This window comes from Hemitrygon akajei, chromosome 8, assembly GCF_048418815.1.
Source record: "Hemitrygon akajei chromosome 8, sHemAka1.3, whole genome shotgun sequence".
In the NCBI taxonomy this organism is placed as follows: Eukaryota; Metazoa; Chordata; class Chondrichthyes; order Myliobatiformes; family Dasyatidae; genus Hemitrygon; species Hemitrygon akajei.
Window position 1 is genome coordinate 86,981,451 of NC_133131.1, and position 25,207 is coordinate 87,006,657.

The following is a 25,207-nucleotide window of genomic DNA, read 5'->3' on the forward strand; positions in this document are numbered from 1 at the left end:
GTGGGCATTTGCGGTAAATACAAGGAAACACAACAGAAACAGTGAAAGACTTCACACAACAAGACGGACAAACAACCAATGTGCAAAAGACAACAAACCGTGCAAATACAAAAAAATTATTAAAAAGTATTAAATAAATAAGCATTGAAGAGTCTTCAAAAGTGAATCCATAGGTTATGTTAAGTTCTGTGTTGAAGTTCAGTGGAGTTATTCCCTCTGATTCAATAGCCTGATTGTTGTTGGGAAATAAATGTTCCTGAACCTGGGGGGGTGAGTCCTGAGGCTCCTAAACCGTCTTCCTGATGGCAGCAGTGAGAAGAGAGCATGGCCTGGATGATGGGGGTCCTTAATGATGGATGCTATTTTCCTGCTAGAGCGCTCCATGTAGATGGGCTCAGTGGACGGGAAGCCTTTACCTGTGAGGGACTAGGCTGTATTCACTACATTCTGTAGGCTTTTCTTTTTAAGGGCTTTGGTGTTTCCATACCAGGCCATGTGACAACCGTAATCTCCATCACATATCTATGGAAATTTGTCAGATTTAGATGAAATGCTGAATCTGCACAAACTTCTAAGAAAGTAGAGGTGCTGCTGTACTTTCTTTTTAATAGCACTTGACTCCTGGACCAAGGACAGATCCTCTGAAATGTTAACACTGAGGAATTTAAAGTTGCTGACCCTCTTCACTTCTGATCCTGCAATGAGGACTTGCTCGTGGACCTCCAGTTTCTTCCTCCTGAAGTCAGTAATCAGCTCTTTGGTTTTGCTGACTGAGTGAGAGATTGTTATTGTAGCACCACTCAGCCAGATTTTCAATCTTCCTCCTCTATGCTGATTCATCACCGCCGTTGATCTGGCCAACAACAGTGGTGTCGTCAGCCAACGTAAATATGTCATTGGAGCTCTCCTTAGCATCTCAGTCATAAGTATAAAATGAGTAGAGCAGGGGGCTAAGCACATAGCCTTGAGGTCACCTGTGCTGATGGTGATTGTGGAGGAGATGTTGCCAACCAGAACTGACTGGTGTCTCCAAGTGAGAAAATAAGAGTATCCAGTTGCCAAGGAGGTATTGAGGCCTAGGTCTTAGGAGCTTATTGATTAGCTTTAAGGGGATAATAGTACTGAATGCAGAACTGTAGTCAATGAAGAGCATCTTGATGCATGCATCTTCACTTTCCAGATATTCCAGGGTTGAGTGATGAGCCAATGAAATGGTATTGCTCTTGACCTGTTGTGATGGTAGAGAAATTGGATTGAATCCAAGACTCTTCTCAGTTAGAAGCTGATGTGTTTCATCACCAAGGTCTCAAAACACTTCATCTCTGTGGTTGTAAGGATAACTGGGCAATAGATATTGAGGCAGGTTACCATGTTCTTCTTGGGCACCAGTATAATTTAAGCCTAATTGTAGGCAGGTACTTCAGACTGCCAAAGGGAGAGGGTGAAGATATCATTAATGCTCCAACCAGTTGATCAGCACAGATCTTTATTACTCGGCCATGTACCCCACCTGGGTCGGTTGCTTTCTCTGGGTTTGCCCTCCTGAAGAATGCTCTCATGTCTACCTCAGAGTCTGAAATCACAGGTCACTAAGGGCTGTGGGAGTTACTCAGTTTGGTGCTGCCCCAATGCCCCAGTGTTTGCTGGGCAGAAGATATGCTGTGTTGTATTCTGCTGCAGACTACTGCAGCGTTCATAAAGTCAGGGATTTGGGCCAGTTTTTTTCTCTGTTATTTGTATTTTACTGCTATTATATATGTGCCATATGTGCCTTGTGTTGTAGATGACTCTTAGTAATATATTTTGCACCTTGGTCTCAGAGATATGCTGCTTCAGTTGGCTGTATTCATGGGTGTTCATGTGTGGTTGAATGACAATAAAATTTGAACCTTTAAAGCACTCATGGTACAGATGAAACTTTTTCAGCTGACTAGACCATATGACATAGCATGAATTTATTTTAAAAATGAACAATGAGCCTTTGTGTGTGAATAATTAAGATTCTATTAACCAATGCAAAACAAAACTTTAGTGATACAGGTAGGAGCAATGGCAATTCGGAACTTTAACTCACATCCCCTTTGAAATTATCCCCTCTCACCTTAAGTGTATAGCCACTGGTATTAGACAGTTCAAACCTTTGAGAAAGGTGCTCCCTGTTTACTCTATCTATGCCTCTGAAAATCTTAAACCTTTGTCAGATCTTCCCTCAGCCTCCACTGCTCCAGAGAAAACAACCCAAGTTTGTCTAGCCTCTGGATTATAGCAGATGACCTCTAGTCCACACAACATCCTAGTAAACCTCTTCTACATCCTCTCCAAAGCCTTGACACCCTCCCTATAATGTGGCAACCAGAACTGTATGGATTACTCTGGATGTGGCCTAACTAGAGTTTTAAAAAGCTGCAACATAACTTCCTATCTTTTTGAACTCAATACTTCGACTAGTCATGGCAAACGTTTCATATGCCTCCTTAACCACCTTACCAACCTGTGTAACCACTTTCAGGGACCTATGATCTTGGACCCCGAGGTCCCCTGGCTCATAAACACTGTTAAGGATCTTGACCTTAACAGTGTAGTGTCTCTTTGCATCTGACCCACCAAGGTGCAAACATTTCATATTTGGCTGGGTCTAACTCCATCTGTTATTTCTCCATGTATAATCTATAACTGATCTGTATCCTGCTGTATTTTTAGCTAGTCTTCTGTGCTAAACACAACACCACTAATCTTTGTATCATCTGCAAACTTACTACCTCAACCATCTGCATTTGCATCCAGGTCATTTGTATACATCTCAACAGCAGAGGTCCCAGTACAGATCCCTGTGGAACACCACTAATCCCAGACCTCCAGCTAGAATAAGTCCCTTCAACCACTATCCTCTGTTTTCTATGGGCGAGCCAGTGTTGAATCCATTTCACCATTGATCCCACACTTCTTAATATTCTGGATGAGTCTCCCATGAGTGACCTTGTGAAACACCTTACTAAAATCCATGTAGACAACATCCCCAGCACTATCTTCATCAATCATCCTCATCACCTTGTCTAAAACCTCAATCAAGTTTGCAAGACACTACTTGCCCTGCACAAAGCTATGCTGGCTCTCCCTAATCAGGCCATGGTTTTCTGAATGCTCAAAAAATCCTATTCCTAAGAAATCTCTCCAGAGGCTTTCCTATCAGTAATTTGAGTCTCACTGGTCTATTGTTTCCAGGGTAATCCCTCGTTCCTTTTTTAAATAATAAAATAATGCAAAAACAGAAGTAATATATGTTTTTAAAAAGAGGTGCTTCTCATAGATTCAGTCCATTTAGGAATGCAATGGCAGCAGAGAAGAAGCTGTTCCTGAATCGCTGAGTGTGTGCCTTCAGGCTTCTGTACCTCCTTCCTGACGGTAACAGTGAGAAAAGGGCTTGCCCTGGGAGATGGGGGTCCTTAATAATGGACTCTGCCTTTCTGAGGCACCACTCCTTGAAGATGTTTTGGATACTATGGAGGCTAGTACCTATGATGGAGCTGACTAATTTCACTTTCTGTAGCTTCTTTTGGTCCTGTGCAGTAGTGCCCCCACCCCCCCATGCAGACAGTGATACCGCCTGTCAGAATGCTCTCCATGGTACATCTGTAGAAGTATTCAAGTGTTTTAGGCGACAAACCAAATCTCTTCAAACTCCTAATGAAACATAACTGCTGCCTTGCCTCCTTTATAGTTGCATCAGTATGTTGTGACTAAGTTAGATCCTCAGAAATCTTGATGCCCAGGAACTTCAAATTGCTCTCTGTCTCCATTTCTGCTTCCTCTAGGAGGACTGCTTTGTGTTCCCTCATCTTACCCTTCCCGAAGTCCACAATCAGCTGTTTCGTCTCACTGACGTTGAGTGCATGGTTGTTGCTCAATACCACTCAACTCACTGGTATATCTCACTCCTGCAAGTTCCTCATCTTCATCTGAGATCCTACCAACAATGATCAGCAAATTTATAGATGGCGTTTGAGCTATACCTAGCTGCACAGCCATGGGTATATAGAGAATAAAGCAGGGGGCTAAGCACACATCCCTGAGGTTCACCACTGTTGATTGTCAGCAAGGAGAAGATATTATCACCAATCTGCACAGATTGTGATCTTTTGGTTAGGAAGTTGATTCCATTGCAGAGGGAGATACAGAGGCCCAGGTTCTGTAGCTTAGCGATCAGGGCTGGGGAATTATGGTGTTAAATGCTGAGCTACAATCAACCAACAGCATCATGACATAGGTGTTTGTATTGTCCACTCCTCAGGGACCTTGCATGTTGATTGGAAATACAAACGGGGAAATGTGAAACAAAGGAACGCATTTACATGATTCCCCATTTTATTATCTGCAAGTTGTTGAGAACCCAACACTGATCTATTTTGAGCATTTCAATTGGTAGACTGATTCTCTACCCAGGTTAAGAATTGAAAGCTTTCTCTTAATCAGGCAGCCATTCTTATTTTGTCCTGTTTTAAACATGTTTTGCTGTTTGCCACTTATGTTCTACTGGCCAGTTCAATGAATTTATCCGGTTATTTTAAATTACCAATGTAATGATCATCAGACTCAAATATTAGCCAAGCTTTTGTTGTGAAATGCTGGAAGTTTGTTCCATTCCTGTGAGGAAGCTTGGGAATGCAACACACATTAATGGGAGCCTAGAGCTTCTGAACTTCCTCACAGCTGATTGCTGATGATTGCTTGACTGTGCACTGACAATGGGCTGCTTGTGGATTTCATGATGGAAAAGTAAATTCCTGTAGTTTCCTGCTGGTATGCAAAGAAATCTGTCCTTTGAATCTGTGACAAGTAAAATAAACTGCTGGAAGAATTCAGCAGGTCAGGAGGAATCTGTGCCCAGCTGAAAGGCAGCTATTGACAGCTGAGGTCTGGGCATGGCTGAGAGATCGGGCTGCTGCTTTCAGATTAGAGCATAAAATGGCTTTCATATCAGCAAGAGCTGTGCTTTCCCGTGCCAGCAGGAAGGCAAAACGTGATTATTCAGAGAATATACAGCCATTACTGTGACACCAGAGACATCAGGCACATGTAGCAGGGATTTCAGACCATAAGGGACTACACATCCACCCTGTGCTTCAGCAACTGCGATGCCTCTTTTCCTGTTAGGTTGAGTGTGTTTTATTCATGGTTTGTTGCACAGAATGATGTGCCCGTGAGTGAAGCTCCCCACCTTCCCACCAAGAAGCAGGCACTCTGACTCGCTGATGTGAGCAAGACCCCTAGCCAGGGTCAACCCATGTAAAGCGCAGAATCAGAATCAGGTTTATTATCACCAGCATGTGACATGAAATTTGTTAACTTAGCAGCAGCAGTTCAATGCAAAACATAATCTAGCAGAGAAAAAAAATAAACTAAGAATAATAAGTAAACAAGTAAATCAATTATGTAGATATTGAATAGATTTTAAAAACATACAAAAACAGAAATACTGTATATTAAAAAAAAATGTGAGGTAGTGTCCAAAAATTCAATGTCCATTTAGGATGGCAAAGGGGAAGAAGCTGTTGCTGAATCACTGAGTGTGTGCCTTCAGGTTTCTGATGGGTAGAAGGTATCTCCTACCTGATGGTAACAGTGAGAAAAGGGCATGCCCTGGGTGCTGGGTATGGGGCCAGTTAACGTAGCAAGTCAGGTGCTGAGGGACTATGCAGCCCAGTTAACAGAAGTTCTACAGGACATCTTCAGCATCTCTCTGGAACAGTCTACTACCCCTGCAGGCTTCAGGGCAGCCACCATCATCCCACCTAAGTGTGATGGTAGCCTGCCTCAACAACAATGAAGTGCTTCAAACAACTGGTTATTGATTGCATAAACTCCCATCTTCCTGATTCACTTTACCCTTTCCAATTCACTTATCACTCAACTCTGCCCACTAATGATGCCTCTTCCCTCTATCCATGCTGACCCACCTGGAAACAGGAACCTCATACGCCAGGATGATGCTTATTGACTACATCTCGGCATTTAAGATGATCATCCATCAGAAGCTGGTGGGAAAACCATCTTCGTTGGGTGTCAACATCTCTCTCTGTACCTTCAGCTTCGACTTCTTGACAGAAAAACCACAGTCAGTTGGTGCTGGCCGCAACATATTTAGCTCCATGAAGATGGAGCTTCATCTTGATGAAGATGAAGATGAAGATAGGCACCGGTGCCCCCCACTCCCCAGGGCTGTGTGCTGAAGCCACTGCTGATACCTGACTGTACCGTTAGGTCCAGTTCAAACCATATCATCAAGTTCGCTGATGATACAATAATGGTGGGACTCATCAACAGTGATGACAAGACAGCATACGGAAAAGAGGTACAACAGCTGGTAGAATGGTGCCAGCACAACTTAAGCCTCATTGTAGACAAGACTAAAGAAATGATTGTGCACATGAATGTGCAAATTGACCATTCTTCACTGCACAGCTCCTCCATGGACACAGCTTGGAGCACCAAATATTTGGGAGTGCATGTAACAGAACTCCCTGGTCCTTCAACACCACCTCTTTGGTCAAGAATGCAGAGCAACATCCTGAGGAGATTAAGTCAAGTGTGGCTCGGTCCCACCCCCACCCCCACCAGTTCAAACAAATTTTTACAGGAGCATCACTGGGAGTGTCCATACCAGCTATATCACCGTCTGGTAAGGGACTTGAAGGCATCTGGCCACAGAGGACTGCCAAAAGGATCACTGAGGTCTCTCTTCTACCCATCAGAGATGTTTTTCAGGAGCACTGCATATGCAGGGCCCTTAGCATTGTCAATGATCTCTCCCATCTGTCCAAAAATTTCTTTGATCCCCCTACTATCAGGCAGGAGATACCGTAGCAATATGACAGGAACTGTCAGAATAGGAAACAGTCTCTTTCCCCCAGGCCATGAGACTACTGAACTCCCTGCCACCTCCCAGGTTTCACCATGTATAAAGCACCTGTAGCATTATACTATTTACTTTTAAATAGGGTCATAAATGCAGCTTATTAATTGTTAAATTATTCCTGGCAATATGATTTTATTTATTCTGTGTGAGTTGTATGTACTATGTTGTGCATGTTGGTCCAGAGGAATGTTGTTTCATTTGGCGAAATGTGTACAGTTGAATGACAATAAACTTGAACTGTGGAGAGAAAGGGACTCACACAAAATGCTGGAGGAACTCGGCAGACCAGGCAGCATCTATAGAAAAGAGCACAGTCGATGTTTTGGGCCGAGACCCTTCATCAAGACCATATAACATATAACAATTACAGCACGGAAACAGGCCATCTTGGCCCTTCTAGTCCGTGCCAAATGCTTACTCTCACCTACTCCCACCTACCTGCACTCAGCCCATAACCCTCCATTCCTTTCCTGCCCATATACCTATCCAATTTTTTTTAAATGACAGAATCGAACCTGCCTCTACCTCTTCTACTGGAAACTCGTTCCACACAGCTTCCACTCTGAGTAAAGAAGTTCCCCCTCGTGTTACCCCTAAACTTTTGCCCCCTAACTCTCAAATCATGTCCTCTTGTTTGAATCTTTCTGACACTCAATGGAAAAAGCCTATCCACGTCAACTCTATTTATCCCCCTCATAATTTTAAATACCTCTATCAAGTCCCCCCTCAACCTTCTACGCTCCAAAGAATAAAGACCTAACTTGTTCAACCGTTCTCTGTAACTTAGGTGCTGAAACCCAGGTAACATTCTAGTAAATCTCCTCTGTACTCTATTTTGTTGACATCTTTCCTATAATTCGGTGACCACAGTACTCCAAATTTGGCCTCACCAATGCCTTGTACAATTCTAACATTACATCCCAACTCCTAAACTCAATACTCAGATTTATAAAGGCCGGCATACCAAAAGCTTTCTTCACCAGACCTGCTGAGTTCCTCAGGCAATTTGTGTGTGTGTTGCTTGGATTTCTAGCATCTGCAGATTGTCTCATATTTGAGTTAAACAATTCTTCAACAGATTTGACAATTTCCCTCTTGTTCACACCGCCCTCAGGACACCAGTCCAGGTGCTGAGACACCCAATGCTCCCTTCACACAAATGCCTCCCCTCCTCCAGTTCAACATGTGGATGAACAACACAGGCTACCACTGTCTACACCCCTCCTTGACCTGTATCTACCATCCACACCCCCACACACCAACTGCTATCGTCTCCCATCTTCATCTTCCACAGGCCCCCCTCTACCAACTGCCCAGTCATCATGGACTCGCCCTCACTACTGAGCAGGTGAGAAGGGCTCTGGGGAAACTCAGACATGGCAAAAGCATTGGGACTGGATGGTGTGAACCCCAGTGTCCTGAAAGAGTGTGCTGAGCAGCTGTGCGGAGTTCTCTAGTGCATTTTTAATCTGAGTCTCAGCCTGGAAAGGGTCCTGACTGTATGGAAGTCATGTGTGGTCCCAACGCACAAGAAGGGTCAACCGAAAGTCTTGAATGATTACCGTTCAGTGATCCCGACCTCACACATCATGAAGACCCAAGAGAGGCTGGTCCTGACTCACCTCTGACCCCTGGTTAGTTCAGCCCATGATCCTTTGCAGTTTGCTCACCAGGAGCACATTGGAGTCGACGATGCTGGCATCCGCCTGCTGAACAGAGGAGCCTACTTCCATTTGGATAAGCACAACAGCAATGTGAAGATAGTGTTTTTAAATTTCTCATGTGTCTTCAGTACAAAACAGCCCTCACTGTTGAAGGAAAAGCTCTATTCAACGCAGTTGGCACTTCCATTGTAACCTGGATAATGGACTGCCTGACTGACAGACCACAGTTTGTGTGGCTTCAGAGCTGTGTGGCAGACATGGCTATAAGTAGCACTGTGCCTCACAGGAGACGGTATTGGCTCCCTTCCTGTTTGCACTGTATACCTCAGACTTAAGATACAGCACTGAGTCGCATCGTCTGCAGAAATTATCTGATGATTCAGCAATAGTTATGTGTGTAAAGGGGGAATGGGAGGATGAATACAGGGCACTTTGTCAAATGGTGCAAGTTGAATCATCTCTACTCAACATCATTAAGACAAAGGAGATGGTGATGGACTTCAGGAAGACTAAGCCTGCTCTGCCCTGTTACTATCAATGGTGAGGATGTGGATGTGGTGAGGACCTACAGGTACCTGGGGATGCATCTTGATGGCAGACTTGAGTGGAGCACCAACACAGAAACTGTGTACAAGAAGTGCCTTTAGAGTTTGCAGGTCTCTCCTTCACATATTCTACTGGTCTGTTGTCGCCAGTACAGACAGACAGACATACTTCATTGATCCCGAGGGAAATTGGGTTTCGTTACAGCCGCACCAACCAAGAATACTGAAGAAATATAGCAATATAAAACCATAAATAATTAAATAATATTAAGTTAATCATGCCAAGTGGAAGTAAGTCCAGGACCAGCCTATTGGCTCAGGGTGTCTGACACTCCGAGGGAGGAGTTCTGAAGTTTGATGGCCACAGGTAGGAATAACTTCCTATGACGCTCAGTGTTGTATCTCAGTGGAATGAGTCTTCTATGTATACAGTCTTCTATGTGGTACTGTGTTGGAGCACATGGGTGGTGCCAGCAGACTCAATAAACTGATTAGAAAGGCTGGCTCTGTTATAGGAGTCAAACTGGACATAGTAGAGTCTGTGGTAGAACAAAGGACCCTATAGAAAATCCTGTCAATTGAGGACAATGTTTCTCACCCTCTGCATGCCACCTTGGCTGAATAGAGGAGCACTTTCAATAATAGACTAAGCCAACAGCTCTCCTTCAAAGGGTGCTATATGAGGTCATTCCTACCCTCAGCCATTAAGCTCTGTAATGAGTCAACCTATAGCAGGGGAAGTGATGAACCCCTCCTCTTGGCTGAGCTAACTTAGTTTATATTCTTTCTTACTTCTCTAATATTTGAGTATTTGTATATCTGTGCACTTGTAATGCTACCGTGACACTGTAATTTCCTTTGGGATCAATAAAGTATCTATCTAAAGGGATTGTTGACTTTTCAGGTTATGGCCTGCATCAGGACATCACCCAAGATTTTGACCATTTCCTTGACTCTTATTTGACCTGCTGACATTCAACAGTTTATAGTTCACTCCAAGCTGCAGCATCTTTTTCTCTTGTGTCCCCTGTATCAGGGCACACCCAAATCAAAACATTGACACTTTTGTTATGAAGATCAAAGTCACTGAAGAGACACTGAAGCTGGTGATGTAGACGTCTTTATTCAGCACAACAAGCAGCTATCATTCTGGAGGCACTCAGGTGGAGTTAGTCAAACTCAAGTGTATAAAAATGTGATGCATTTTTAAGTTCAAAGGTCAATTTCAGTAGTTACAATGGCATCATTTACTTCAATATTTTGGGTTGACAGTGCTTTCTTTGAATTATTTATCTACAGTGGGAGACACATCTGAATGTTCAAACACCACTAGGACAAACTAATTGACACATATTCTATAAACTTAAGATAGAGAGCCAGATGTCCAAGAATGTTTGCGTAGGTTGATTGTCTGGATCCACAATAGATCAACTATTGATTGCAACTACAATACACCTGTGACCATGTTTAATATGCTATGTGACAACATCATCCTGGTCTGCCAGCTTGGACTCAAGTCCAATGGTGCAGATAATTTAGCCATGTTGCCTGGTTTGATGCAGGCCAATTAACACAACCCCATTGTCTTATGTTTGCTTGATGTATATACAAACATCTCAAGATAACCATCCTGTAAACCATATCTCTTAGTCTGACGGTCAACATGTGCTCCACAGACAGTGCAAGGGCATGTTTTTAACTTCAATTTACTGCTTGCAATTTACAATGCACATGAAGAACTGTAGACTAGTTTTTGCTTGAATATCTGCTGTATTCACATAACTCCAGAATACTCCCTTACAGACTTCACATATTTTAATGGAAGGAAAGAGGCAAGATTGACTTGTATTCAACTAATTTTTGACCTAATGCGCATTTAGTTAGCTTTAAGTGTTTCTGATGTGTTAAAGTTTTTAATTACTTCATTGCCTATTTGCCTATATACAGTGCCTATAAGAAGTACCCACCCACCCTTGGAAGTTTTCATGTTTTATTGTTTTACAACATTGAATTACAGTGGGTTTTAATTGGCTTTTTCACACTGATCAACAGAAAAGACTCTTACATGTCAAATTGAACACAATTTCTACAAATTGGTCCAAATTTATTACAATAATTAAACACAAAATAATTGATTGCATTATTACTCATCCCCTTCAAGTCAGTATTTAATAGATGCACCTTGGGCAGCAATTATAGCTTTGAGTCTGTGTGGATAGGTCTCTATCAGTTTCGCACATCTGGACACTGCAATTTTCCCCCATTCTTCTTTACAAAACTGGGGATTGTGAGTGAACAGCCCTTTTCAATTCCAGCCACAAATTCTCAATTGGATTGAGGTCTGGACTCTGACTTGGCCACTCCAGGACATTAACTTTGTTGTTTCTAAGCCTTTTCTGTGTAGCTTCAGCTTTATTCTTGGGATCATTGTCGTGCTGGAAAACAAATCTTCTCCCAAGTCACAGTCTCTTGCAGACTGCATCAGGTTTTCCTCCAGGATTTCCCTTCATTTTGCTGCATTACTTTTACCTTCACAAGCCTTCCAGAGCCTGCTTCAATGAAGCATTCCCAGAGCAGGATGCAGCCACTACCATACTTCATGGTAGGGTTGGTAAGTTTTCGATGATATATGGTGTTTGGCTTATGCCCAACATAGTGTTTAGCCTGATGACCAAACGCTCAATATTTTGGTTTCATCAGAACATAGTACCTTCTTCCACCTGACTTCAGAGTATCTCACATGCCTTCTCACAAACTCTAGCTGAGATTTCATGGGAGGCTTTTTTCAACAGTGGCTTTCCCTTTGCCGCTCTCCCATAAAGCTGCAACTGGTGAAGCACCTGGGTGACAGTTGTATGCGCAGGCTCTCCCTTCTCAGACACCGAATTTTGTAACTCCTCCAAAATTGTCATAGGTCTCTTGGTTGCCTCCCTCTTTAGTCCCCTTCTTACATGGTCACTCAGATTTGAGGACGACCTTCTTTTGGCAGATTTACAGCTGTGCCATGTTCTTTCCATTTCTTGATGATTGACTTTGGGGATATTCAGTGACTTGGAAATTTTCTTGTATCCATCTCCTGACTTGTGCTTTTCAATAACTTTTTTCAAGAAGATGCTTGGAGTGTTCTTTTGTCCTCATGGTGTAGTTTCTGGCAGGATACTGAATCACCAGCAGTTGAACCATCCAGATACAGGTGTATCTTACTACAATCAATTGAAACACCTTGACTGCACACAGGTGATCTCTAGTTAACTAATTATGTGACTTCTAAAGCCAGTGATGATTTGTTGTGCCATATTAAAGGGAATGAGTATTTATGCAAACAATTATTTTGTGTTTTGTAGTTGTAATTAATTTAGATCACTTTGTAGAGTTTTGTTTTGACTTTGACACAGAAGAGTCATTTTCTGTTGATCAGTGTCAAAAAAGCCAAATTAAATCCACTGTGATTCAATGTCGTAAACAAAAAAAGAATGCAAACTTCAAGGAGGGGGTGACTTTTTTTATAGTCACTGTATCTACTTTCAATTCAGTTTTGTGAAAATTCTGGAATTGTGATTTCTTTCGTTGCTCATTTAGCATTGGTGTGTGCTTAGCTGTTTGTTGTTCTTCAGGCAGGAATTATGCACCTCTTGATATAATTTACAACTAAAAAGCTCATTTTGCTCTGGGCCTCCCTCCCAGATGATCTTCAGAAAGGTGGCATGGGAGAATCCCATCTTGTGGATCTTATAGGTTCTCATGGTTCCTCAGAGATACCAGTCCGTTGTAAACAGTTTGTGAGAAAACAAGAACATTCCTAGCTAAGTAGCCACACTGACTGAGCCGAACCAGCCCTCTGCAGACTAGAAAAGTGTCATCCTTATTTTCACAAAAGGCAGAATCACTATCGGACGCAATCTTAAAACTTGTGAGAAATGCTAGTTCAACTTCAGCATAAAAACAGCAGCTAATAATGTGAAAGAAGGTTTGTTGTGAAGCCTTCTGGCAGCCTGAAGTTTCATTTGAAATAAGCTTAATGGTATCTGGTCATCTCTTTCCTCAACTTGCTAGATTTCCATTGCTGAATTTCCCTGGGCAATCTGTATCATATGCTAAAAGTCTTAATTTTAGCTTTTTACTCCTCTTTCTATAGTGGACTGCTCTGTACTATACTCTACTGAATAGTGACCTGACCACTTTATGTGTGAATGCTCCGATCTTTGCAGTTGTTTTATGTTACATTTCACAAAACAAAGTGTTCTTGCTCATTTTTTAAAAATTAATTTATCATAGTATACATATCATTATATATACTATATACATATCTATATAGTATACATATCATGCATTCAGTACAGGATCCATGAATTCAGTTAAAACTATGAAAAATATTAGATGAAATAATGTCACTGTACAAATCATGGAATGTCTCCTAAAATTCTATACATTAAATGATGTTCCAAATATATTTTACAATGAATTTAATAATACTTGAACCATTATCTAAGATTTTATTTTGTGGAAATTGACCTGGAGTTGTTGAGAAAAAAAATACTAAAGTAATGGGTAAGTATTTGCTATTAGTGAAAATGTAAAAAAAAAACCTGCATCGACGGCCATCTCATCAAATACTGGTTTGTCTCAAAATTGAAAGCAGTTGAGGAATGCAGGATATATGAAATGGAAATAACAGTAAAAGGACAGGAAAATAAACAAGGAAAATGAATGCTGTTCTATCAGTGTTTCACTTCTGTAATCTTAGCCTTACAGAATCAGATTTGTTGATCTTTTCGAAACAACATTTGAAATGCACATTTTTTGAGAGTTATTATGAACTGGCAACTTTTATGGTCTTAAAAAATATTCACAATTTCTTGTCCCTTGTGAATTTGTGAAGTTAAAAAAATACAACTCCTGCTTGAAAATATGTTTCATTTTCCTTCCTAGGCTCTGAAACAAAGAATGAGCTGCAGAATATTCAAGAAATGTCATCTCCTTCTGTATCATCTTCCATTGCCAGCATTCATGGACCAGATGTGGTTCAGCTGAAGGACATAGTTTGCTACTTGTCATTACTGGAAGGAGGTCGGCCTGAGGACAAGTTAGAATGTATGTAAGCTACTACTATATCTGCACTAGAACAGTTGAAAGTTTTAGAGTTTCTTTCATTACATCAACAGAGGTGTGAATGGGATTGCCATTTCAAGTCCACTGGAGTTGAGGTGTCAAAGAAAAGTCGGCAAGTCTATTGCCACTCTACATACAATTTTTAACTTAAACTCAGTTGTTTAGTCAGTTATAATAGGCTTAAAATGATATTGATTCAAACACTGCTTATTACATGTGGGGCTTCAAAAGAGGGATCTATTCCAGCATTGCCTGAAATATGTGAAGGACTTTACAGAAATCTATTTGCTTGAGTTTCCTTCCATCACTAGCTCTTCTAAAGAGTTCCTCTCCTCACAAATGTAAGTTGGTCCATAGCTATATCAGTTTCCCTCTTGTAAGTTGTCCATGTGCTGTTGGCAGTGCGTGGATTTGAAGAATCGTTAGGCTTTTTGCCCCTTCAGACCTTTGTAATCCTGCCTCTATTCTATTTTTGTGCAAATTTACAACAAGAATAATTTGACACTGAAAATGGATGATCAGGCTTTGGAACCAAAGGGGTTAACTTCCCTCAACTTCTCTTGCCTCATCATTGAGATGTTCCCACAACTTATGGACTCACCTTCAGGGATTCTTTATCTCATGTTCTTGATATTTATCGCTTATTTATTTTTTTAATTATTTCTTTATTTTTGCATTTGCCCAGTTTATTGTCTTTTGAACACTGGTTGAATGCCCAAGTTGGTGCAGTCTCTCATTGATTCTATTATAGCTATTATTCCATTGTGGACTTATTGAGTATATCTGTAAGAAAATGAATCTCAGGGTTGTATGTGCTGACATATGTACTTTGACAATAAATTTACTGTGAACTTTGAAGTTAAGGCCCATTATAACATCCCAATCCCCTCAACTACAATAAGATAGCATCGTGCCTTAAACATGAAATCCTCATGATCAGAGAGCCTCGATTACTCACAACTTCAACCCAGTGAATGTCTAATGGTAAAAAAAAATGCATTCATTATAATGGATGACTTCAGATTTCTTAAATTTGCAGCTATGTAAATCTGTGAGTTGTAACAGAGGGCCTGTGATTTCCCAAGTCAATGACTGCTCCTCAGTGTCTGTTATTATCTCTGAAAAGCTGACAATGCTTGAGGCTACTGTTATTTAAAAAAAAATAAGTACTAGAATCTATGTATTCTGACTTGTGTGTGGCTGCCATTCATATCACCTTTGATAATCTAAACTAGTGGTTCCCTAAATAGGTTATATCACACCCCTGGGGCAGTTTGAGTTTCTACAAAGGTGATAAAGATATAGGGGCGGTGGGGGGGAAGGGCATTCAGTCGTGCAGAGGGAAGCTGAGAGACCCCGAGTTTAATTTTTAAAATGAACTACTTATAGTAAGTATTTGATCATCAGTGATAATTGATTACAATGATCACGTAATCACGTCATCTCATGCTAACCCACTATTCTCTTAGATGTTGCTCGAAGAGCATTATAGTTGTTGAAAAACTTATGTATTTGGCATATCATGAGGAATCTGAACTGAGGAAATCATGTTATTTCCATGCCTGGCCCATACATTATTGCTATTCACTACTGTATTACACTGTTAGTTATTATGATTCCCATAATCACGCGGAGACTCAGTTCTTGTGAATTCGGTTATGCCGTTCAATGGAGTGAAGTTCATAATCTGCCCTTTTGAATGCTCCTTGAACATTTGAAGAAAATACACTCTGATAAAGTAAACAAGAACTGATTTATTTTTCAGTCACTTCGTGAAAACTTTCAGAAACATAAAACATTTCAAAACATGTTTCAAAACAGTGATGGTTTGCATGCTTTATATAACATTTCATTGCGCATTGCTATATCTGGAAAACCCCATACAATTGGAGAAGAATTAATTCTCCCAGCAGTAAGGGAGGTTCTGAGTATGGTTTTGCATAAGTTAACAGACCAATTAATAGAAGTAAATTCTGCTCAGCAACAGCTCTGTTCAAAGACAAATAGGTGAAATGTCTGAGGATGTGGAAGACATATTGGACAACATACTTAGAACAACAGAATTTGCTCTGCAGTTTGATGAGACAATTTTGCCAGGCAACAAATCTTTGCTTCTTGAATATGTTCACTTCATAAAAGACGTAAGTGTGGTTCCATTGCTGTTATTTGCAAGGGGACTAGAAACAGATTCAAAGGGGAAGTCAATATTTTGATTTCTTTTAGCAATTTTTCAAAGACGAGGACAATTCTACTGACCAACATTCTTGCTTGTGCAACAGATGGAGCACCGTCAATGACAAGACGCCACTGTGGGGTTATTACTTTCTTGAGAGAATCTGTACCTAACATATTTACCATTCACTGTGTAATTCACGGATCCTTTTTGAAGACTTGAATGCTTCATTCAGCTATCAACTCAAGAATATTAGGCATAACAATTGCAAGGAAATGAAGTGAAAATCATCAAAATCAAATCAGTCGACTCCACGTTCCTGACCGAGTTAAACTTATTTAAGTGCAACATTGGCACTCATGACCTTTTCCAATTTCTGAGCCTCTCTGAGTTAGAAGAGAAAGAAGGAATATCAGGTGATGATCTTCAAGTATCCTGTACCCACTTGGGTGTGTTGCATCAAGATGTGTAAAAGAGATTTCAAGATCTTCTCCTGATTCAAATTCCAGATTGGGTAATGAACTGAACATTAGTAATGAGGAATTAACAGGAAGGATGGAGGAAGAACTGATCTCTCTGCAAACTGGCTTTGAGCTGAAGGTGAGGTTCAAAAAGTCATATCAAAACTTTTGGTTGCAGAAATAAATCTCTGCACACTATCATGCACTGTGGAAAAAGGTCAATATGTTCTTTATTGCATTTCCAACATTATACTTAGTGGAGCGCGGTTTCAGTGCAGTCACCCAATTCTTTATCAGCAAAAAAACAGTCCGCAAATTCCTGAAAACATGGATCAGAGACTCCTGAATTTCATTTAGCCAGGTGTTGAGAAGCTGATATCACTGCACCAAGCCCATCCATTACATTGAAAAATGAAAAAGCAATGAAGTAGTGAACAGTTGGATTAATGTATTCTCTAGAATTGTTGATGAAAATAGTATATACTGTAATTAAATAAATATTTTTATTTGTAGATTTAAATACATTTAAATTTTTATAATAATAATAATTTTTGCAATTATTTGTCACTACTTTGTATTTGCAGTTCCTATTTTCTTTCACTGTGCACCATAGATCAAAGTTGTTAATAGTTTTTATGTAATGGTGGGAAAGGGAGGGGGAGCTAGTGATGTGGTCTGGGAGCCAAGGGGACGGTGGCCCAGAAAAGTTTGGAAATGTGGGCCAGAGTTTTAAGGGAAATGGCTACTTGAAGAATTTCAAATTTAGGTTTACTTCAAGCAAATATAGTTCCAATTTTTCTCATTCAAATATATAAAAATAACTTCATGAATGCTTGAGACTACATGGAGATTTGACTGTGTAATGTTTGTCGGGAAGTTTAGTATATAGTTAATTGTTCTCAACCTGTTAACTTTTCATGTCCCATAACTTTCATAGAGAGGCTTGCCATGTGCACTCACTCCTGGGAGCAGGTCATCTCTCTGAATTTTCTCAGCAAAGCTAGTTGTGAGCTGATTGGCAAGGTGTTCATGGCATTCTTTTGACTACTGACAATGTTCCCACTATTTGTTTATATAACTACATGAACCAACTGTTGATCTGAGCAAGAAATGTTTACACGATCTGAAAACTTGAAATGGTATTTTTTTGTAATGTGCACATTAAGCAAACAAAAACCACAACTCACAACACAAGTAAACAATGTTCGGCAGTCAAACTGGCTGGCAGGCACAATGGCAAAAGTGAAGTGTTTTGACTAGATGGTGTCGGTGTTCAGTGGACTGGCAGATTATTAATGAAGGGCTTCTGCCTTCTATGTTTGTGTTACAATTTGTAACAGTGTTGTAACTTGAAACACAGATAATGTAAATCTCTTGAGCTCTAAAATGCTTCAAAATAAAGGTTGTGGTACTTTATTATTCAGATAATTTATGGATTATATTCATCAACACATAATTATAGGGTATTTCACACATAATATTAGCATAATTTCAGAACTATATTAACATAATTTCAAAATTATATTAACATTATATAAAATAAATTTCCAGCTCTGTGGTAACAAAATCTACATGCACAGGACCATTTCAGTTTCTGCTCAGCTTAGGAGGAGGAGCAGTGTCTGATGAGATCAGGACCTAAGGAACTACTATATAAAAAAGCTGTCACAGATTTTGTATGTTTGCGAATGTCTGACTTTATCATAATATTTTAAAAGAGGAAAATTATTTAATTAGATTAAATAACATAATAAGAATGGAAGCTAATCAAACAAGTAAAATTACCTGTAATTTTCCCACCTGCTTTGCTAAGCCAGCATTGAAAAATGCAGATATTTATTCTAAGTCATCCTGCTCAATTCACAGGTAAACTCAAAAGTCAAAAGTAAAGTTATTATCAAATTGCATTATTTTCTTGTGGGAGTTCACAGTAAATACAAGAAACATGGTCAAATCAATGAAGGCTGCACCCAACAGGACGGACGGGCAAACAACAATGCACAAAGGACAACAAACTGTGCAAATACAGAAAGAAAAAAATTATTAACAACAATAGTAACAGCAGTGCAATGCAATGGCTCATAAGCAGAGAAACCCAGTAACAGAAAGTCAAAACTGAGTAATTAAATAAGAACACCTAAATGGCAGAAGAGATTAAGAAACAAAAGAAGTAGCCTGTCGAATGGAGTATAAGATGGCTAACCCAAGCAAGAAAGTTAAAACAAAAGTTAAGGGAATATAAGATGCTACAATGTATGATAAACCCAACAAAAGCACTGTAGAATTTATAGATACACTAAAACAAAAGCTTGCTGCATATAAAACCAGGCTAAATAAATCAATGAAATGTGCCAGATGAAGAAAACAGAATTATCAACTCAGGAACAATGAAAAAAATTTATACAGGACATTGAACCTAAGTTCAATGCACCAAATTATCAACAACCTTAGCACAGAATTACCAACAACCACAGAGGTAATTAACTTTTGGTCTACTATCTGGTCAAACAGGGTGACGCACCATCAAGAAGCAAGCTGAATTAGAGGGAAAGGACACACTCAAACAATTGAAGATATGCAAACACCTTAATTTACAATGGATATACTAAAAGCCGTTATAAAAGATACCCACAACTGGAAAAGTACTGGCAATGATGATATTCATAATTATTGGTATAAAAAATTACTTGCCTTCATTCATATCTATTAAACCATATCAACTACTTCCTTATAAATCCTGAAGAAGTGCCAAACTTCTGACAGAAGGTAAAACATATCTCTTACCTAAAGGAGAAATCACAAAAGATCCATCAAAATATTGTCCTATTACTTGTTTACAAACTATGTATAAAATTGTAACATGATGTGTCTCACACCTAATCACCACTCACTTAGCTAACCACAATATACTTACAGAAGTGCAGAAAAGATGCCATTAGTGTGTGAAAGGATGTAAGGTACAACTGATACTAGATTCTGTAATTCTAAATCAAGCCAGGCGGAAAAGCAAAAATCTTTTATTTTACATTGATCACTAAAAAGCATTTGATTCTATCCCACACTCATGTTTAATAGAAGTTCTCAATATATATAAACTATACCCAATACTTGTGAAATTCCTTAAACACCTGATGAAGCATTGGTGTACCATAATCACCCTATCTATTAACAATCAAAAAAAGAACAACCACCATTATCAAAATAAACCGAGGCATTTTTCATGGTGACTGTCTAAGCCCACTTTGGTTTTGTCTAGCTTTAAAACTGCTGTCTAATTTACTGAATCAGATGAAAATAGTTTATCAAATCAGAGACAGCTAAATGATTATACCTTGACACCCCTTTTATACGTAGACAATTTAAAATTATACACTCCTCCTTCATCAGTCAAGCTAAAGCATTTAATTCAAATAGTATAACTATTTTCTAAAGGTATAAACATGAATTTTGGATTAGCTAAGTGTAGAACATTAAATGGAAAGAAAGGTGCAATAGAACTAGTAGGATATGAACAGAGCAACATGATAAAATACAAGCGATGGAAAAATATGAAACATATCATATCTGGGATATCAACTTGCAAAGAAACTACTTCATAGTGTGGTGAAAATCAATAGTAAAATTGTAACGAAGGCATTAAACACTTTTGATGTACCCATATTAGTGTATTCTTTTGGCATAATATCTTGGTCCGAAACAGATCTGGAAAATTTACAAAGATAAATAAGAAACAAAATGACAATTTTAGAAAACACTGTGCACACTCGAACACACTTAACATTGCCTAGGACAGAAGGAGGAAGAGGAATAACAGACATTAAAAAAATTACACAGGAGTCAGTTTAATTTCTAAAGCTATAATTTCATCAATGAAAACAGGATTCCCTACTCCGTGTGAGCATATGCAATTCTGATAAGAAGTACACACCACTAAACTTAAATGAAAACACAATCCAGAAGAATGAAGAAAATATCACTACAGAAGCAAAGGTTAACCAATGGAGATGTCCTGTAGGATGCATGACCCTCCATGGAAACCATCCCCATGATCTGAGTGGACTACATTGTCAACAAGGAAGCATTGAATGCCTGGGTCGGAGTTGGAGACCTCTTCTCAGAAACAGAAGGATTCCTTGAGGCAATACAGGGCCAGGTGGTTAGCACCAAAAATGATCAAAAATACATAATAAAAGACCAACAAATTCAAGGTGCTAAATGTAGAAAATCAGAAAATGCCAAGAGAAGCCTGAAACATCCAAGACATTACAGGATCCTGCAGCAATTTAACTCAATCTGATTACTTAACACAGGCAAAATCAAGTGGCAGATGTTATTCACCAAAATATTGCTTTAAAATACAAACTCATAAAAGACACCAAACCTACTATAAATACAAGCCTGATCCAGTTTTAGAGTTTGACAAACTATATCATGACTATTACACATAGGACAATCCATAATAACCATCCGGATATAATATTACAGGATAATAGACAAGCAAGAACAACTTACTTAATGGATATAACCATTCCAACACAGATAACATACAGAAATCAGTAAGTGAAAACAACAGAAATATGCTGAATTAAAAGAGGAAATTGAAAGACTAAGGAAAATGAACAGGATATACATTGTCCCAATAGTTTTATCTACAACTGGTATCATCGCAAAGTCACTATTCAATAGCATTAAGTTATTAGCATTAACAACAATATTTAAGTAATTCTCCAGAAAGCCACAATACTAAACACCAATAGATAATCTGAAAATTCCTAGAAATTGAGAAATGATCATCCTGGGCCATACCCGTATCTCAGGTTTTACCAGCTTGAGCTGAGAAAAATAAAAATATAATTGTAATAATAAATAAATAAGCAATAAGTGAGAAATCGAGAAAGTGAGATGATGAGTCCTTGAAAATGGGTCCATAAGTTGTGGGATTAGTTCAGTGATTGGGTGAGTAAAGTTTTCCTCTGGTTCAAGACCTGATGGCTGAGCGGCATTAACCATTTCTGAACCTGTTGGTGTGAGTCCTGAGCCTCCTGTACCTCCTTCCTTATAGGAGCAGCAAGAAGAAAGCATGAACTGGACAGTATGGGTACTTGATGATTGATACTGCTTTCCTGTGACAGTGCTCCATGTAGATATGTTCAATGGTGGGGCGGGCTTTACCCATATAGTATCCACTACTGTTTGTAGGGTTTACTATTTAAAGGCATTGGTGTTTCCACACCAGGCCATGATGCAACCAGTTAATATACACTCCACCACACATCGATAGAAGTTTTTCAAAGTCTTAGATGACATGCCAAATTTGTGAAAACTTCTAAGTAAGTAGAAGTTCTGTGGTGCCTTCTTTGTAATGGCAGTTACATGCTGGACCCAGGACAGATCCTCTGAAGTGATAACACTGAGGAATTTAAAGCTGCTGACCCCCTCCGCCTCTGATCCCCTGATGAGGACTGGCTCATTGACCTCTGGTTTCCTCCTCCTGTAGTCAATAACCAGCTCCTTTATCTTGCTGACATTGAGTGAGAGGTTGTTGTTGTGACACCACTCAGACAGATTTTTGATCTCTTTCCTATATGCTGATTCGTCACCACCTTTGATTCGGCTAATGACAGTCAGAAGGGCAATTGGAATGACAGTTTAGGAAATCCACAGCTGTGCATACTTTGGCTGCAGTCCTAAACATTACCACATGAAGATAAAATCGGTTAACTTGACCTGTTGGTTTTAATGGAGAGAAACTGACATGCCAAAAACCAGAGATAGCCTGATATGTGTTGTGTCCAAGATGTCCCATTGCAAATACACATTTTAAAATTGACTGTAAGTAATGAAGAATGGCTGTTTTGCTAGTTTTGTATGTCTGCTGTGGGGCCATGAAAAGAGTGGACATATCAGGTTGATTGAAAAGAAAAAACATTTAATGAAATATAGTGTAATAAGCTAAACAGAGCTAAACATCAATTTACCACTCAAATGAGATGAATTATTTTACTTCTATTTAAGCTATCATTCTATATTTTTAATCAGTCAATATAAAATATGCATGGTTGTGGTGATATAATGTAGGAATCAAGACAGTGAACTGACTCCAGAGTGCTTGATACCAAAAGCAAAAAAAAAACACTTAACAGTGTGAATGTAGTGTACCTCCAACCAATTGCAAAGTTAGGTTTCAAAAATGGTTATTGATGGGAGGGGCCAGTATCGCCACCTAATCCATCACAAAATCCTTTGAACTTTATTGCAAAGAACAAGCATGGGTGCCTCTCTACTCATTGGAGAAATTGTGACTCAGAATGAGGAACAACTACTTGTCTTAATCAGGACTGTAGATACGTTAGACATCTGCACTTGGTAAGTGATGGTTAAAATAACCATTTAAAAAAGACCCAGGAGATTATTGTTTAAAAAATTGTTAATGGACAGAAAAAGAAAAATGAAGGAGTGCCATGTCCTGGAAGTTTTCATCAATTGGCTACTTGTGAACCCTCCATTTTTCACTCTCAAAGGTACTTAGGGATTCCAGATTAAGTGTTTGTGTGATTAAAGCCTTGTGAGCATTAGCATATCAGAATGTTAAACCCACCACATAAAATTTGTGATGTTACTGGGAACTTTTTAAAGAACTTCACAGCGAGAATTGAATAGCTAAATGTTGGCCTCAGTAATGCTATTCTATAATTTCAAGGCAACTTTTATTGGATATTCAAACTAATTGGAAGCACAGGATCAAAGAAGGGAAATGGTATTCTACGCCACACCAATATATGAATTAAGAGCAGGAGCAGGCTATTTAGTCCCTCAAACCTATTCTGTCACTTAATAAAGTTATATCTGATCTGATTGTAATCTCAACTCTTTTCCAGTTTACCACAGTAACTTTTCACCCACTTGTTTATCAAAAAATTATCTATCTCTGTGTTAAAAGATTCAGAGACTTGGCTTTCAGTATCTTTTCAGGAAGGAAAGTCCAAAGACTTGTGAAATTCCAAGAGAGAAAAAGCTTTCACCTCATCTCCGTCTTCAGTGGGTAACCCCTTTATTATTAAATAGTCATCACTAATTCTAGATTCTCCCACAAGAGGAAACACTCTTTCCACATCCACTCCATTAACACCCTTAAGGCCCTTAGGATCTTGCATGTTTCAATTGATATGCCTCTCATTCTCCGAACTCCAGTGTTTACAAAGCTACTTTGTCCAGCCTTTCCTCCTTCGGGGAACAGGCATATTCCATGTATTAATCTAGTAAACCTTTTATGAACTTAAAGTACTCACAATATTTTGACATACTAACTGAAAATAAAAGAGATTCACATTGTATATAGTGCCTCAGATGCAGTCCCAAGAAATAACTGAAGCATAACCTTACTATTTTCATATTCAGTTCTCCAGCAAAAAATAATGTTCTATCAACTTTCCTGAACAACATTGCTGTTCTTGCACAAAAGACTTTTGCAAATCTTGCAGTGGGACACCCATATCCCTCTGCATTTCAAAGCTTTGTGATTTCTCAATGTTTAGATAATGTTTCCTTACTCAGGTTGCAGGGGTTGAGGAGACTGAGGAATGGTCTTGAAATGAAATCCAGGGGCAAACCAGATGCAACACATTTGTACGTGCAACTATGTGCTTGTTCATGACATTCTGTTTGAACTGCTGGCTTGCTATCAGCATGATCTGAGCCATTGTTTTATGCTTCAGGGAGTCCATGAAGGACTATGAAGCCATTAGGGCAGAATAAAAGATCTCTTTTTAACTTAGAAAATTGATCAAGCACAACAGGTAACTACAGGGACAATTTTTACTCTAGCTGTGAGTTCAGGACCAGGGGTACAGTTTGAGTAATGAATTGGCTATTCAGGACTGAGATGAGGAGAAGGTAGTGAACCATTAGAAGTCTCTATATGTGGTGGGTCAGCTGTGGTATTCATTCAAAACAGATTCTGGACTTTAAAGGATTCAGGTATTATGAGGGTAGAACGAAAAAATAGTGTAAGGTGGAGGATCAGCTGCGGTGGAACAGGCTTGCAGGGAGAGTTCTTTGTTCTTATGGGAGTTGGCTGGGGCAATAGTTTTTTTTTTACACAGAGAGCAGTGGGCACCAGGAACAGGCTGCTGGTGGGAGTGATAGAATCATTTCTACTATAAATGACAATGGCATTTAAGAGGCTTTTAGATAGACACATGAATATACAGGAAATGCAGGGATATGGACCAGGCACAGGCAACAGAGAATTAGTTTAATTTGGCATATGTTGTAGACTGAAGGACCTGTTCCTGTGTTGTACTGTTTTATGGAACAGTCCCACAGCCACTGATATCTTGCAT

At 39.4% G+C, this 25,207-nt stretch overlaps 1 protein-coding gene across 2 annotated transcripts in view; it reads left to right on the top strand.

Annotated features, from left to right (window-relative positions):
* Positions 1 to 25,207, top strand: part of dgkb (diacylglycerol kinase, beta) — a 768,700-nt gene that overhangs the window by 207,474 nt on the left and 536,019 nt on the right. For both annotated transcript variants that reach the window (XM_073054135.1, XM_073054136.1), the window contains exon 6: positions 14,052 to 14,213. In XM_073054135.1, coding sequence (XP_072910236.1) covers positions 14,052 to 14,213 — 162 coding nt within the window. The remainder of the gene's footprint in view (positions 1 to 14,051; positions 14,214 to 25,207) is intronic.